General features: G+C 35.8%; 1 protein-coding gene across 1 annotated transcript in view; it reads right to left on the minus strand.

Annotated features, from left to right (window-relative positions):
- Adam32 (ADAM metallopeptidase domain 32) overlaps positions 1–16,712 on the minus strand; it is a 130,626-nt gene that overhangs the window by 12,021 nt on the left and 101,893 nt on the right. Inside the window, exons 16-20 of the mRNA XM_013507724.1 lie at positions 12,406–12,514; positions 11,239–11,422; positions 8,918–9,001; positions 6,112–6,202; positions 2,860–3,016 (exon numbers count right to left, since the gene is read on the minus strand). Of these exons, the coding sequence (XP_013363178.1) occupies positions 2,860–3,016; positions 6,112–6,202; positions 8,918–9,001; positions 11,239–11,422; positions 12,406–12,514 (625 nt within the window). The remainder of the gene's footprint in view (positions 1–2,859; positions 3,017–6,111; positions 6,203–8,917; positions 9,002–11,238; positions 11,423–12,405; positions 12,515–16,712) is intronic.

The raw sequence follows: 16,712 nt of genomic DNA on the forward strand, positions 1-16,712 counted from the left end.
GGATCTCTCAATAATTTTTTGCATATAACACCAAAATCAAATGCAATAAAGGAAAAGTAAGCAAATAGGATTAAATTAAACTAAAAAGTTTCTACATATAAAACAAAACAACAAGTGAAAATGCAAGATACAGACTGGATTAAAATATTTACCATGATTTATCTAATGAAAAGTACTCCAAGATATATAAGAAATTCATTCAACTTAATGGAAGAAAATAACTAATAAAAAAAAAACAATTAAAACCAGGACAAAGGAATTGAACAGACATTTCCCATATATATATCCAACAGATATATAACAAGAAACATTGGAAATGTAAATCCAAAGTGCATAATGAGGTGTCACCTCACATTTGTGAAGTTGGCTATCATCAGAGGAAGGAGGAGGAGGGAAGACAGGGAAAGAGGGAGGGGAATAGGAGTGAAAAAACAACTTGCAAAAATGGAGAGAAAGTGGATCATTTGAATGCTGTTGGCAAAATTGTTAACTGGATGCAATGTTAACTGGCTCCTCAGAAGATTAAACTTAGAACTACAATTCTATCCAGCAATCTCACTTCATAGTGTACACACAAAGGAATTGAAATCAGGATCTCAAAAACAAACAGCTACACTCCTGTCTTAGTCATTCTCTTTTCAGTGGAACAAAATACTTGATACCCAGGACTTAAAGGAGGAAAGGCTGGTTTAGTTTAGCTCATGATTTCATCTGGCTCCAAAGCAGAAATGGCAGGGTGGAAGGGCCTGGGGAGAGGACAGCTGCTCATCCTGGAGCAGCCAGGAAACTTAGAGAGAATGGAGGATCCAGGGAGGGAGACAGACAGTTCCAGGCCACACCCCTAGTGACCTACCTCTTCCACATTCTCACCAGTTCCCAGCTCCTTACAGCACGTTCAGCTATGAATTCATCAGTGGACTAGTCTACTGTTGAGCACAGTGCCCCAGGACCCAGTCCCCTCTAAAAGCCCTGCCTCTGAACACATGAGAATTTGGGGTGAGATTCTAGATCTAAACCATAACAACTCCCAAGTGTTGTTTTTTTTTTAACCTATTATTAACAATAGCCAGCAAGGCACCAGCTGTAGATATAGAACAAAGCTGGAATTGGGGTTCTCTCTAGGGTCGAAATAGCAACTGCAAACCAAGAGCTGCGTCACATCCAACTTGGACTTAGGTCACCATCCACTGCTGAAATAATATTAATATCCACAGACTCACAGAAAATAAGCAGTCTGGTTAGCATTCATGGAAAGACAGACAAAAATGGAAAGCTAGATTACAAACACTTGAGTAAATATCTAAATCTTTAATGTGTAGATGATACCACATACGAATAAGCATTAAGAAGTTTTTTTGAAGAAACTATGATCTAAGTCTCACTGATTAAAATAGGACAGCAGAAACCTACCACAGTAACCACTAGAGATAAACTCTGAGAGAATTTAAAACAGCCACTTCAAGGAAACTTGAGACACATGAAAACACAGAGAAACAATTCAATGGTCTCATAGAGACAAATTAAAAAATGAAATCACTAAAAATATTAAGTGAAATTGAAAATATAATAAAAGTTTCAATAACAGAGTAGATTAAGCAGAAGAATCAGTGGACACAAAGACAGGCTATTTGAAAATACAAAGTCAGAAGAGAAAAATGAAAAAAGCATAAATAGGAAGCTTGCAGGAAGTTGGAGGCAGCAATAACAGAATAAATGCTTCAGTTATCAGTTCAAGAGGTACTTCAGAAGGGCAAAGCAATCGAAAGCTACATGAAGAATTACTACGAGAAAATTTTCCAAAATTAAATACTTATATAAATATCTAGATATACAAATATCCACAAACAGGAAGTTCAGAAGTCACCAGTCAAATTTACGCAAGTAAATATACCACTCCCCAATTATTATCAAGCCCACAAATACTAAAGATAAAGGGAATATGCTCCAGGCAGCAAGATAAAAGAAATAATCAACATGTAACAGGGCCCCAGTTCCCCTGACACAGACTTTTCAGCAGGAACATTACAAGAAAGTAGAGAGTGGAATGAGATTTTCATCGAACTGGAAAAACAAAACAAACCTGCCAACCAAGAATACTGTACTCAGAAAAGCTATCCTTTAGAGATGGAGAGGAGAAGACATTCCCAGATGAGAATGCTAAATATTTTTCAGAATGAAAGAGATGTTAATGAATTATATACATATGTGGTAAAATGTGTCCTATACACAAGCTATCCGTGTGGAGACTGTTATTCTCTGCAGGAGTGAGGGAAGAGGGATAACACCGACAAGGAACTGAAGGTATAAACGCGATGATTTATTTTTTAAGAGCAACGAGGCAAACATCAACATTTGGTTATTTTCTATGGTAAGTAAATGTATATTTGCCATCCTGTTCTCCGCTTTTGTGTTGGAATTCTTTAAAAATAAAAATATGGGCAAAATTATAAATCTGCATTCTCAAAGTGCTAGAAATTTTTTTTTAAATTGAGGTAGCAAGGTAAATTGGAATATTTTACCTACTGAAGGGTCAGAAAGATGCATTGCTAGTGAACACCTCTGATGCTCACAGCTGAGAACCTCTAGGATATCTGAAGGTAACAGATATGGACACATCTGTGTTCTTACTCTCTCAGTTAGCAGGGCATTAACTTTGACAGGTTAGTGATTCTACTCCAAAATCTTCACACCTTTAAGCTGGGGATATTCACAAATAGCTCACACAACATTGTGTGATATTGACATGGTACTTATAATCTGGGTAAAATGGAAGGCATTATGGCAGCTGCTGATGTTGCCTTACATATTATGAAATTCAAATGCTGTAACATTGAACTTCAGAATACAAGTTCAACTTACTCGCCACCTAAAGACTTCTTATCCTTTGTGAACCACTTTTTCAAACTGTTCCACGCCACTGCTATTATGGATACCATGAGGAGAACAGGCAATCCAATGTACAAACTTAGAAGCCAATTCTTTCTAGACTTCCCTGAAGCTTTTGTGATGATTAAACCTAAAGATAAAAAATACATTAAAAATCAAACTGCTTTCACTTTTAGGCGGCAACAAATTCATTAAGATATTCTCAATTACGGTTACTCAAGGAGAAAAGAAACCTAGAGAATTGTGAGATTTGAAATGATAAGTAAAATATTACTCTTTATTTACTTTTTCATAAAGTGAAAATGTATTTTGGATCAGAGTTTTAGAGGCTTTGGCCCTGCTGGCCTTTTAAAATTTTTAATTTTAATAGTGTACATTTGTGGTACATAATGATCACATTCACCATGGGAGTATGTAGATGTACATAACACATCTTCAATTTACTGCCTTATTTTTTGTCCCTGTCCCTTTCCTTCCCTCCAATTCCTCTTTCCCTCCCCACTTACAGAAGCCTTATTTCCATTTCTTCCTTCAATTCTTTGTTTTCTTTAAATGCCTTTTCCTTCCTTTCCCCCATCTTGTATCCCCCTTCCCATTTGAAAAGGTTCTTCCTACTTCTTCATATCTATCCTCCATTTTGCTCTTTCTTCATACTTTGGGTTTTTCACACAAGGAAAACAATGTGCTCTTTAAACTTGTGTGTCTCACATTTCACTTAAGATTATGGTCTTGCATTACATCTATTTATCTAAACATTAAGCTTAGCCTTCTTTATGGTTGAGCAGTATTTCACTATATAAAAAATACATTAAAATTAAACTGCTTTCACTTTCAGGTTGCAACAAATTTATTAAAATATTCTCCATTACAGTTGTTCAAAGAGAGTCAATACCACATTTTCTTTATCCATTCATCTGTTGATGGGCTTATAGGCTGTTTTCAGGGTTTAGCTAGTATAAATTATGGTGCTATAAACATGAGTATCCACTATGTCACTGTGGTATGATGCTTTTGACTCTTTCAGGAAGATACCTAGGAGGGGAACAGCTGGGTCAAATGCAATCTTTAGCTTTCGTTTTTGAGGAATCTCCATACTGATTTCCACAGTGGTCGTATCAGTTTACACTCTCACCAACAATGGAGAAAGAGTGCCTGGGCACTCTGCAGCTTTGCCAGCATTTGTTATTGGTTAGTTTCTTGACGACAGCCATTCTTTCTGGTAGGAAATGGAATCTCAGTGTTGTTTTAATTTATATTTTTCAAATGGCCAGCAGTGTACTCATTGGCCACTTACACTTCTTGTTTGAGAAGTGTCTATTATTTTAGATGCCTTTTTTGACTGGGTCTTTAAATTAGGGGAATTTAATTTTTTTTGAGATTTTAGATAATATATATATTAGTCCTCTGTCTGAGGAGTAGCTGGCAAAAATATTTTTTTCATTCTTTCCTGTGCAGTTTTTAAATTTGATGTGACCCAATTTGTTGATTTTTTATATTTCCTCTGAAACCAGAGTTTTGGTTGTAACGTCTTTGTACACACCTATGTCTTGAATTGCTTTACCTAATCTATTTTCCAGTAGATTAAGTATATGGGTTTTAATGTTTAAATTGTTCATCTACTTCAATTTTTGTTTAGTGCATGGTGAGAGATATGGGTCTAGGTTTAATCTTCAGCATGTGGATAGCCAGTTTTCCCAGCACCATTTGTTAAACAGGCTATCTTTCCTCCTCTTTGTCAAAGATAAGGTAGCTAAAAAAATGGAAACAAAGTTCCAGAAAGTTCAAGAGTATTCTACAGGACACAGCAGCTACATATGGCAAATTCTTATTATAAGACTATACACGCCCCCCCCCCAAATCAGTGCTATAATGTGGGATGATATAATCACAAGGTTACCCAAATTTGCACTGTTACAAGACTTTCGCAGGATTGGACTGCCAAAGAATTTCATCAGACTTGCTTATATCCTATTTTTATTTGGTATATTATTGACTTTTGATTATAGGGCGGTGTTGTTATATATGGAACCACTGCATTGCTACTAAATGAGCACTAGTATAAAAATTAGGAGACTTGATTCCTAAGCCTAATTCTGGCACTAAACAGCCTTGGATATATAGACATAAATTTAATTTATAAGATCAACATGAAGGATTTGCTTTGTTTACTATCTATCCTCAGTGCCTAGACCAGCACCTGGAATATATAAAGAGTTCAACAAATGTTTGCTAATTCAATAGATGCATGAATGACAGAAACTGAAGTCACAGTGAAGAAACAGAACATTGTTCCAGGATTTCTTCTGTCATCTCTCAAGCTGCACTTTACAGACTGTTTTCATTAAAATTATCAACTCTTTCAGACCAAAATCTTATCTTTTGTTTAATTTCTTCTACAGCAAAAATATATGAGGGGTAATTGAAAGATGCAGTAATATTTAAATTTTAAAAATTTATTATAGAAACGATGGATTGCCATCAATTCCCCTCAAAATCCTCCTGTTCATATAGAACACCTATCTCATTGTTTTGCAGTTCTAGAAGTCCTCTTTCATGCATATCTTCACTGGCACTAGCATGGCTGACTCAGTATCCTTAATTAATTTAAAACATTGCCTTTCATGGTTATTTTGACTCTCTGAAAGGGCAGGAAGTCACATGGTGACATATCTGCTGAATAAGGTAGGCACACCTTATGATAAAGACACTCATAAAAGAGGACTTCCACAGTCACTTCAGAAAGTGCTAAGAATGATGGAATAAGTGTGTTTAAAGTGAGTGGGGAGTATCTTCAAGGGGTTAATGGTAATGTGGGTTTTATTGTAATAATTGTTTAAAATTTAAACATTCATCATATATTTTGACCACCTTGCATTACTAGTACTAGATACAGAGAAAATGCTGTTAATGTTTAGAGCTGAAATCTCAGGATCAACCATACAGGTGGGGCAGCAGGTTGAAAAATATTGTAAAGGGGAAAGTCAATGATATAAGACAGACTTTCCTAGACACTCAGCTTCGATCATGACATTTTAACATTAGAAAAAAGAGCAAAATGAAGAAGGCATAATATTTGGTTTCCATTCTTTGACAAAAGTCTGATTACCTTTTAAATACAAATATTATTAGTCTCTTTTCAGGTGGCAAACATCTAACTTTATTTTATTGAAGATAAGCAATTTGAAGGTTTTAGAAAATGGCTATTTAAAAGAGACAGGTACTTGCCCTCTTCCCCGGCCCATCTCTGGGACTGTGCTTGGCAATCTGGTGGCAAGTAGCCATCAGTACAGTTGCACTCGTCTTTGGAATTGCATACCTAGGAACATTTTTAAAATTTTAAGTGATTTTAAAAAATATTTGTGCATTGAAAGTCAAACAATGAAATAGATTATGCTTACTTTTGTATCTAAAATTATTATGATCTTATTGGTGTGATTTTTTGAGAAAGATAATCCCACAAAATGTCTATTTGGTTTCTTCAACCAAAACACAAACACCACAAAAAAATATAAAATCACAAAAGAGCTATAAAGTGAGGCTCACATTTTCATCAAGAAATGTAACACCTTCAAATGTTTACCTACACTTCTGTGTATGTTTGCAAAACCACACTCTACCTAAGTTCTAAGGTGAAGAGAGCCTCCCACCCGCATGCTGTGTCTGAGATGAAGAGCTCTGGCTCCCAGAGCGGAATGGATACATACATCTCTTCCCATATCCATGTGCAGGGATGGCATGATAATGGTTTGAAATATCTACACCTGCAAACAAGGATCAACCCCTTCCCCAGGCTGCTTGTCAAACACTTACTACCATTAAAGGGCCCTTACCAGGATGGGGTTTTATTTTGTTTGTACTGGATGATTTGATTTTTCAGCAAAAACTTTTCTTAATCCAAGAGGACATCAGACACTTAGATACAGTACGACTGTAGTAAGGGATGGTATCAGTAGCTGAGAAATGCAACAGTAATTAAATAATAACAGCAAACACATTTATTGTGCTAATCTGTGAGTTTTTATTCTGAATGTTTTAAATAGATTTACTCATTAAATCTACCAACAGTCTGTTCAGGTGGATACTATTATTATGCCCTCCTACAGGTGAAAAATGGAAACACACTTATTTAAATTGCCAAAAGTCAAACAGGATGTAATCACAGGTAATCTAGTTTCAGAGGTCTTGATTTTGACCACTATGGTATGCATCCTCTCATAGATATGTAAAACATTTAATTTTGGGGTCTTACTTTGGACTCAATCTTAGTGAAAGAATGTGAATATTTTACCTTGAAACCCAGAAATACTTTACAAAACTTTACAAAGTATTATAAATACTTTACAATATTTTATCAGTTAGGATAAGTTTGTCCTAATATTACAACCTCACTTAGATCACTTGGTCAAGGTGCTGTCTTCGAGTTTTTCCACTGTACAGTTACTAAGCTGCTGCTCGTAATTAGTAAGTAATTTGTAGGGAGATATTGTAAAGGCTAAGGGCATGTGCTCTCCTTCTAAAACTTTTGCTCATTAGTTTTAGCATCCACTGATAATCATTTTATTGCTTTATTCCTTCTACTTAATTATTGTGTAAGGAAGATATTTTCTTTTTTCCCATTCATTTATGTAGTTATTATCAACAGTATAATAAATGTTACTATGTATATATCATCCAACTTTTACTTATTACATTTTAATTACTCAGTTAATTATGTATATTTTATTCAACGAACCACATTCTATTAACATTATTTTTATACCTCTTATTTGGACAGTGGAAACCCCGATTTTAATTTTTAATTTATATTGTTTTATATTCACAAGTAACAGTTGCAAATATTCATGGTATATAAGGTGATACTGCATCACATGACATACCAATCCAGTGAGGCATTAGAATTTTCATTTTCTTATTTTTTTATGATTAAAGTCTTCAAACTTCTCCCTTCTAGAGTTTCATAAACTATATAATAGGTTATTGTGAACTGTACTCATTCCACAATGCTATGGAATACCAAAATATATTTCTTCTATAAAATTGTTTTCCTGTCCATTGTTCAACCAACCTCTACACTTTCTGCCTCTATTAATCACTATTTTACATTCAGATGGAATATTTTTAGAGTGCATGTATGATACAGAACGTGACGTATGTCTTTCTTTGCCTGGCTTATTTCACTTAAATGTTCCCCACTTCCATTCATTTTGCTGCACTGTTTATGGCTGATAAATTACGGAGCCATAAAAAGACCTGAAGGAAATCTGCATGCATGTCACTAATTGAAAGAAGCCATACTAAAAAAATCTGCATATTTTATAATTCTAATGGCATGACATATTGAAAAAGAAAAAAATATAGAGAGAGTGAAAGGATCAGTTCTTATCATAGGTTAAAGAAAGTGCAAGTATGAAGGGATGGGGCACAGAAAATTTTTAGGGCAGCTGAAACACTATGTATGATAATAGTGTGTGCATGCCATCATACATTGGTCAAAAACATATTCTTTGTCAAAACCAAGAGTGAACTCTCAAGTACACTAACTGGGTGGTGATGTGTGAGTGTACATCATCAATTACAAAAAACTGACACTCTGGCATGAGATTTTGAAATTGGAGGAAGTTGTGTATAACTGAAGTGAAAGGAGTCTGGAAAATCTATGTACTTTCACTCAATTCTGATATCAATATAAAGCTCTAAAAAACAAAGAATATTTTTAAAAAGACAGACAAAATAAAGTTTTTCATGATTCCATGTATTCACAAGGGCAGGAGTTATCTTTCTTTTGTGAACACATTTAGTTATTTATTAGAATATTTTTGATAAGTGCCCAGTTTATAACATTTCCTTATGGCACCAGTATTTCAACTTAACACAAGGTGTTGAGCTGCTGGATTTAGTTACTCGGTTCAGCTCTAAATTGAAGCTGGATGCAACAGGGCCTTGCACAGAGTAGCAACCTCATTGATAAATTAACAAGTGATATTAAAAAGCTCAGGAAAGATATGGTTAAAGGAAACGTCCGTTTACTTACTCCATGTCCATTGCAACGTTGTGTACATGTAGATGATGCACTCTTCATTGGTCTTGATTCTACGCACTGAGAATTTACACAAACCTAAAGAGTAACACATACAAAAACATTTTCAATTCAGAAGGATCCAGCCACCAATACATTACAATTAGTAACTGTATAAAAAAATCATAACTATTCACGTGCTATAAATAATTTCTAAGTACCATGTTGGCAAGACCCTTCAAATGTCAAAAGTTGCAGTTTCATTTTCTTTTAGTTTTATTTTTTTAAGTTTCTCTCAGAATATTTTTAGACCCCTGTGATATTTAGAGGTGCCCTGCTTAATCATCAAATACTTGGAGATTTTTTTCCAGTGACTCTAATGTACACCAGGAGCTTAGGGTGACAGTGACACGTCAATGTAGTCTCATCAGTTGTGACATGCACTGCTCTTGTGTGGGCAGTAGGAGTGGGGCAAAAAGAACAGGGGTTCTTTTAGTGTCTCTGCCAGTTTTTGTTGTGAACCTAAACTTATACTAAAAATATAAAGTATATTATTTTAGTGAACAATTTTTACCATGATTCACAGCAAGCAAGTGGAAGATTTTCATGAAATTAAGATTGACCATAACAAAAATATCATACCAAAAAACCAATTTTTATGAAAATATCATGAAATCTTAAAAACAGTGTTTCTCAGCACAGGTGAAAGAATACCCAGTACTTACTGCACACAACAAAAAATTTATAGAAAAAAATAAATTTCACATGGCATACATTCAGTTTTCATGGAGCTATTATTCATGCCTAAGTTATTAATAAAATAAAACAAGTACTATGATTAAAATGTAATAGAGATGTAGATGAGTCTATTATGGAATGAAATAAAAATCAGAAGTAATTCTTAAATTTTAAATTGTAACAGTCAGAGTAAGGATATATTCCCAACTTCAGGACTTACAGAAATAACCCTAAATTGTAATTTTCTTACTTCAGTGTAATTGTCTTGAATTTTTTATTTTAAAAAAGTAGCATTTTCAGTGTTAAAGTGAAATAATGAATGTGAAAATTATTTACTTCTAAATATTAAAGCATAGTATAACTCTCTCCAGAGAAAAGGCCTCACAAAATGGCTTCTAAAGCCTAACAGCCTAATCTTTTGAAGCCATTAATGTGTTGAGTCTCTTCACTGGTCCTTGGCCAGGGTGGTGTATCTAACATCTCCTTTTGAAATGCACTGTTTATTGTTGGCCTGGTTCACATGAAATTGAAACAGGGTTTTACTATCTTAAAGAATCAAAATTGCCAGTAACCTTTCATAATGTATGATTTACAGTCTCATTAAAAACTATGTGGCAAAATATTTTTTCATGCATTGTCTCTGAGAACTTTCCATGTTGTAAAAAAAGACTCTGTTCGTACTAAAACTGACCTATTATATAATCTCAAACCATCCATTTGTTTATTTCATTTTTATGTTTTGGCTGCATGGCCTTAATAGAACTACTGAGCTCTTAGGCCTAAATCTCTGTCAAGAAGGCATTTATGACTTCTAAATCTGAAGATAAAGCCTAGTTTTACAGTTCATTTAAATTATAGAACCATTAAGAGTAACTATTAATACACATACACACATATGCATTTTACATGTTGTGGTACTAAGGCTTCATTATATATAAAATAAAATTGTAATAATTTGTGCAAGATCACCTATCAAGTGGAAGAGTAAGAATTCAAATATACATGCATCAACCTTTATAGCCTACACAAAGATACAGTCAGGAATGAAAGGCATGCTTATCTAAACTGTCCTCTATCCCACAGGGCCACCAAAAAATACATGACCATTAATTATGATATGTCAACTTGGTTGGAGTAAAAAAACACCTGCAGTTTAGGAAAGCTCAGTTCTGGGTGTGTCTGTGGATGACTGATGCATACACCAGCAAACCGAGGCAGGAGACTCACTGTGGTTGTGGGTGTCACCAACCAATAGAGTTACAGTCTAGACAAAATAAAAAAGGGAAATAAGAAGGAAGTGCTGGCTTTGAAGAGCTCTGTCTTCAGCAGATGTGTCCTTTGCTGTCACTGCCTTGAGACATCAGTCCCTAGGTCTCTAAATTTATTTGGAAGGATTGTTGTCAATAACACCTAAGTTCTAAAGCAAATAAAACGATCTCATTTCCCTCTTACTATGCAGAAATCAATTAAACATCAATTTTTTTCCTCAAATACTTAGGGTTACATAGAAATTATTAGCAAATTAAAATTTTATATTAAAGTATTGATTAAAGTAATGAATAAGACTATACTTTTAAAAAGTATTTTAAAGAATTTACCCTGCCAGTATCACATTGAGCACCACTTTTCACCACAAACGGATCGTGCCCTGTAGGACTCGAAGTATTGAACAGACTGATACATACATGATTTCGTACGTAAGCATAAATCACAGAAATGCTTGGCTGAATATAAGGAGTTCGAAAAGGGTAAGTACAAATTAATCTTGCACATATGAGGTTCCTGCAAGCATAATAAAAATGATCTGATTATTTTACATTAGGTGTTTATGAGTAACGCCTGTGTTTTCTTACTCTGACAAAAATTAAAGTCCCTCTATTAATGCCAATGTACTTAGGGAATCTGTAAAGTATTGATATTGACTTTTTAAAACCTCCACTGATCTAAATTTATCTTTCAGTAGTACTAATGGCCTTTTATGCACTGTGTAGATTTTATATTCACTGTCAAATAATAAATTTGCTCCAATCTTTTACATTCCCCCATGGAACAGAATAATGAGTAAAACTGTTACCCCTACCATCATGGACCTCATAGTATGGCGTCAAATATGATATAAATTCCATTAAAAGTGCCACCAATGAAATAAATTCTTAGAGAAATTTAAGACAAATATGCACTCTAACCTAACAGTTATGGAAAACTTCACAGAGAATATGGCATCTGAATCACACCTTACACATCTGTACATTTTCAGTGGGAAGAGTGAGATATTTCTTAACAAATTGAGGAAGCCTAAAATTACACTGTATACTTACCACTACACAAATTCCAGAAGTATATGAACATGCTTTGCCAACTACTACTGATCCCACTATGTGGTACATAGTAGGTTCCTAACACAAACTCCTAAACAAAAGGCTTAAGAGCTAGCTCTTCAGATGCAAGAGAAATTGAGCTCATTTTATAGACATTTGGGAGTTTTCTTTTTGGAGACACAAGTATGGGAACACATGTTTGGGAATACTCCTTCCATAAGCAAAAAGCTTGATTTTTCTATTATATTAGAGAGCTTAATGATCATCTACATTTAAAAATGTTTCTTTAATCTATAGCATGAGAAAAATGACAAGGTTCTAAATTTTTGTTTGAGATTCGCTCCCTACACGTGATACCTGAGACCACTAAAATTAATGACATATACTAAAGAGAAACAAAACATCAAAATGAGACTTAAAAATGTCATTAATATGTGTATGACATACCTCCAACCACAGAGTATATATCGCTTATTGCGATCCATACCACAGTTCCCAAAACTATCTACTTGAGCATTTACTTCTTCATAGCAAGCAAATGGAGCATTTTTTGAACCTGTGGAAGTGAGAAATATATTTCAGTTAAAACCCATATTTCTCCTTGACCTTCCTCCATGCTGTCATATATTATGTTTCCTTTACCTTTTTCTCCATTAATATTTAACTCAAAAGTTTTCCTCATGAGATTAGAAAGAAAAGAGATGGTAAACTGGAAGGTATTAATGTTCATAGTTATTACCTACAGATACCTTTATTTCTGTTTATAGGATGATTAATCAACAAGATATTCATATCAAATCTTAGAAGTCATCTTTGATTTCTCTTTTATCCCTCACCATCTGCCTCCATCAGCTGCTCCAAGTCTTACTGACAATATTCCTAAAGGATCCTGAGCAGAAACACTTCTCCCCTCCTCTATAACATCATTTTGCCATGCTGCTTTCCAACTGACTCCTTGTGTATATTTTCCACTCCTCACAATTCTCCAAAATATAACTCTCTGTGGTCATTTTACAAATAAAAAAACCCCAGGTCTCAGTATTACCTATATATCTCTACTGGCTCACCATCACCAGAAGAATAAAATCCAGTTTTCTGACCATGGTCTCTCCTCAGTCTGACTCACTCACTCACTGTACTTCAGTCCCACTGCCCTTTATCTTTAAGCACACCAAATTCACACTATCAAAATGTTGCCTGCATTTCTCTGCCTGAGATGCTCTTTCCCAAATCAATCTTTGAATGCCTCCTTCTTAGTGTTCAATTTTCTACTGAAATTTCATTTTCAGAGGAAAACATCTCTGAATGCAGTATCTAAGGCACTCTCACATTCATGAGGACTCTGTCCTATCACCCTGTTTATTTTTGCTTTTAGCTTTTACTTTGTCTTGTTTTAATTGGTTTGGTTTTTGTTATCACACCACCATGAAATATTTTAGTATTAATGGCTCATTTATTAGTATCATTTTTTGTCTGCTCCTTTCACTAGACTGTAACTCTATGAGAATAACAATCATTTTTGTGTTGTCTATCAGTGTATTTCTAGTGCAAGAAAAGTGTTTCACCTACTGTGCCATATACGTATTTAGTGAATTAATTTTTGAAAGAAATGAACAGTATTCTAAGTAGCCACACCCCATGATGTATTTTCCTGGTGGAATTTGGCATTCAAAATCAGGACCTCTAACATGAACTGTACCTGTTCTACTGAGAGCCATAGAGATTATTTTAAGAACAATATTTGAAATAAATGCCATAGTAATTTTTCCAAATTATTTTTCTAATGCCAGCTCACTAATCTCATTATTTTCAGTTTTATATTCCCCTGAATATTTTTTATTGAAAGAAGAAATATCAGTCCTACAGGTCTCAAAGACTTTGCAGGTGGAGTCAATTTAAATTTTCCACAAGTGAGTGAGGATAGATGACATTAGATCTCTTCCTCATGGCTTCACAGACTGTCTTAGCAGATATTAAGGATAAATAATGCATCTGCAGATAAAGATAGACCTGGAATTTACTGTGAAATCTTGCCTCTTGGTGTCAATAAGACGATTTGTGATGCTCTGGTCCTTTATCCTCTCTGCCTTCTCTAAATTAATGTAGTTACTAAAGTAAAGAATAACTATTAGAAAGTCTATCTTACTACAACTTCAGGTAACACTACACTAGAGAGGACCAATAAAGCAGAAACTGGCAATCATCCCCCAATACCCATTCCTCCTTTTTTCCTTTTTAGTAGTGCAACTTTCCTATTATCAGAACACACAGACACAAATATTTAAAAGAAAACATTTCTCACACTCCCACATTATTAGTTATGTTTATGTGACTAGGTTTAGGCCAGTAACCTCTGAGCAGACCCTGTATGAGAACTATCCAGGGTAAAAGCTGGTTATACTTTCATTTTATCTCTTTCACTCAATAGGTCCATGTATGGATTTTAGGTTGGGAAACCTTCTGCCAAAAACAGGAGAAAAACAAAGAACATAGCTTCTTGAATAATATCATAGGACAAAACTTGACTAGCTCTGGAGTCTTATGTGAGTGAGAAGTAAACTTTTAAACCTTTTATTTCTAGGTGTCTGTAATAGAAATTTAGACAATTCTCTAGTTAGTAAAGAGGATATGACCATGACAAGCCAAATACACTTCAGATATAAGTGTCCCATACAGAACATTAGACCAAATGCAAGAACTCAATAAGTAACAAGAAGGCCTGGTAGATCCACACATTTCTGCAAACTGTGACAGAGTGTTCAGAACAGTGAGGCTCAGGCAAGCAACTTTACCTATTGACTAAGGTAGGGAAGAGTTTAGGGTGCTTTGTTCAACAGGATCAGCTGTTTACACAAGCAATTGTATGGACATTGTAGATATGGCCCACTATGAAACTGTTCACGTTGAGCTTGGCTGAATAATCCTACTAGTATTTTCTGTTACATGATTTATGTAACTTCCTATTGCTTTTGATGTCCCCTTTATGAGACTCTGCAGTAGTACATTCCGAAACATTTCACTTTATCTCAGACAAAATGCACAACAACTATTTTCAAGTAGCCACAGTTCCTATCTCTTCTGTACCTATCTTTCTAATAAATGTAACACTCAAAGAAGGCTGCTGCACAGGCACAAGCCCTGTGAGTCAATAACCCCAATCTGCCATTTATCCTGTCAGTGCGGATGACGATGGATTTGCTGGGGCCTATGGCAAAAGCAGGGAAGCAGAAGCTCCCTGTGGGGTTTTGGTCACAGTTGTGGAAGGGAGCCAAGAGCTGGTCCTCCTCTCTGGGAGGACAGGAAGCCGAGAGCTGTCCTCCTCTCTGGGAGGACAGACTACAAGACTTGACCCCTAGTCCTTAAGCAGAAGGGAAACATGGACCTCTGGTGACACCGGATATATTGATGGGTCTAGCCATGACCCAACCCCACAATGGACAAGTTGCTGCCCAGCCCAGTTCACAAGTACTCTGGTTTGAAACCGCAATAGGCAGGTCAAGCCAATGAGCAGAGTTGCAGACAGTGTGACTGCTTGTGATGCATGAAAAAGACCCCCAATATGTGTACACGAGCAATTGAGCCATCCTGAGGGGGCTATATGCTGGCTGCTGGCTTGGGCAGCTCAGGAGTGACAGATAGGATACCATCCCTGTGAGGTGCTGACCTGTGGTGAGACATATGGGAGCCAAGAAGCTGACCATGTAGGGTATCATGGTTCAGCAATAAGCCCCTCCTCTTGCCAGAAAATGACTTAACAGATTCCTTCAGCAAGAATAGCATCTGACCAGAAAAACTGACTGTTCATACTGCTAGGAGTAGTGTCTGACCAGGGAGAGCATTTGACCAGGACCTAGGACCATAAACTTAGCCCTTCAGGTTGCAGCCCTTGCTCAACATATGGCCCAGGTCTTAAATGTTACACACCAGGCTTTGATGTTGCTTATGGATGAAACTGTTCAAATGAAAAGAGTAGTTTTGCAAAACCACATGGTTCTTAATTTGTTAACTACAGGTACTTGTGCCCTGTTACATATAGAATGTTACATTTATATAGCCCTGATCTTTGAGTAGGTGGGATGTGGGGAACTGCTCAGACTGCTTCAAAGCTCAGGTATCTAAGAACACCTGAGGATGTGATCCTGCTTGTCTAGCGCAGGTGCACAATGGAATATGGTTATGCGACCATGACTCAGCATAAATAAACATGCATGTGCTGTTACAGCACTATGTAAGAATGTAAACATGAGATAACAAATTGTATAACAATTATACAATAAAGACATAGGCAGCTCTCTTGCACTCTTGCTCTGCCTCTCTGCTCTGCTCCATGCTGCCTGCTATTGTTGCTGATGTCCTGCACATGTCCGTTCTTTAATCTTGGGACCCATGTAAATCTCCCTTGGCCTCCCCAAGTGGGCTGGCACTGATACAGCTGGAATCAATTGTAACTCATGCTTTTGGAAAGACCTGGTAGAGTTAAAAACAGTTCCCAGGGAAGATAGAGTTGCAAGCCAGTAAAAAGTCTGACCGATCTATCGTCTACACTCCAAACAGTTGCCACCTACTCTGCAGTGGGTCACCTGAGGGGACACCTTGAGAATATAGAAATCAAGTAGAAATTACGGGGACACCAATTCTCCCTCGTATTTCAGATGAGAAAATTGATGTCAAAATCTCATACTCCTTTGGAATGTATTTTTAAGCAATGAAGAATGTTCCACCCTTACATACAAAGAGCCTTTTAATATTTTTCT

Source organism: Chinchilla lanigera, unplaced genomic scaffold (assembly GCF_000276665.1).
Source record: "Chinchilla lanigera isolate Chin_1 unplaced genomic scaffold, ChiLan1.0 scaffold00135, whole genome shotgun sequence".
Lineage (NCBI taxonomy): Eukaryota > Metazoa > Chordata > Mammalia > Rodentia > Chinchillidae > Chinchilla > Chinchilla lanigera.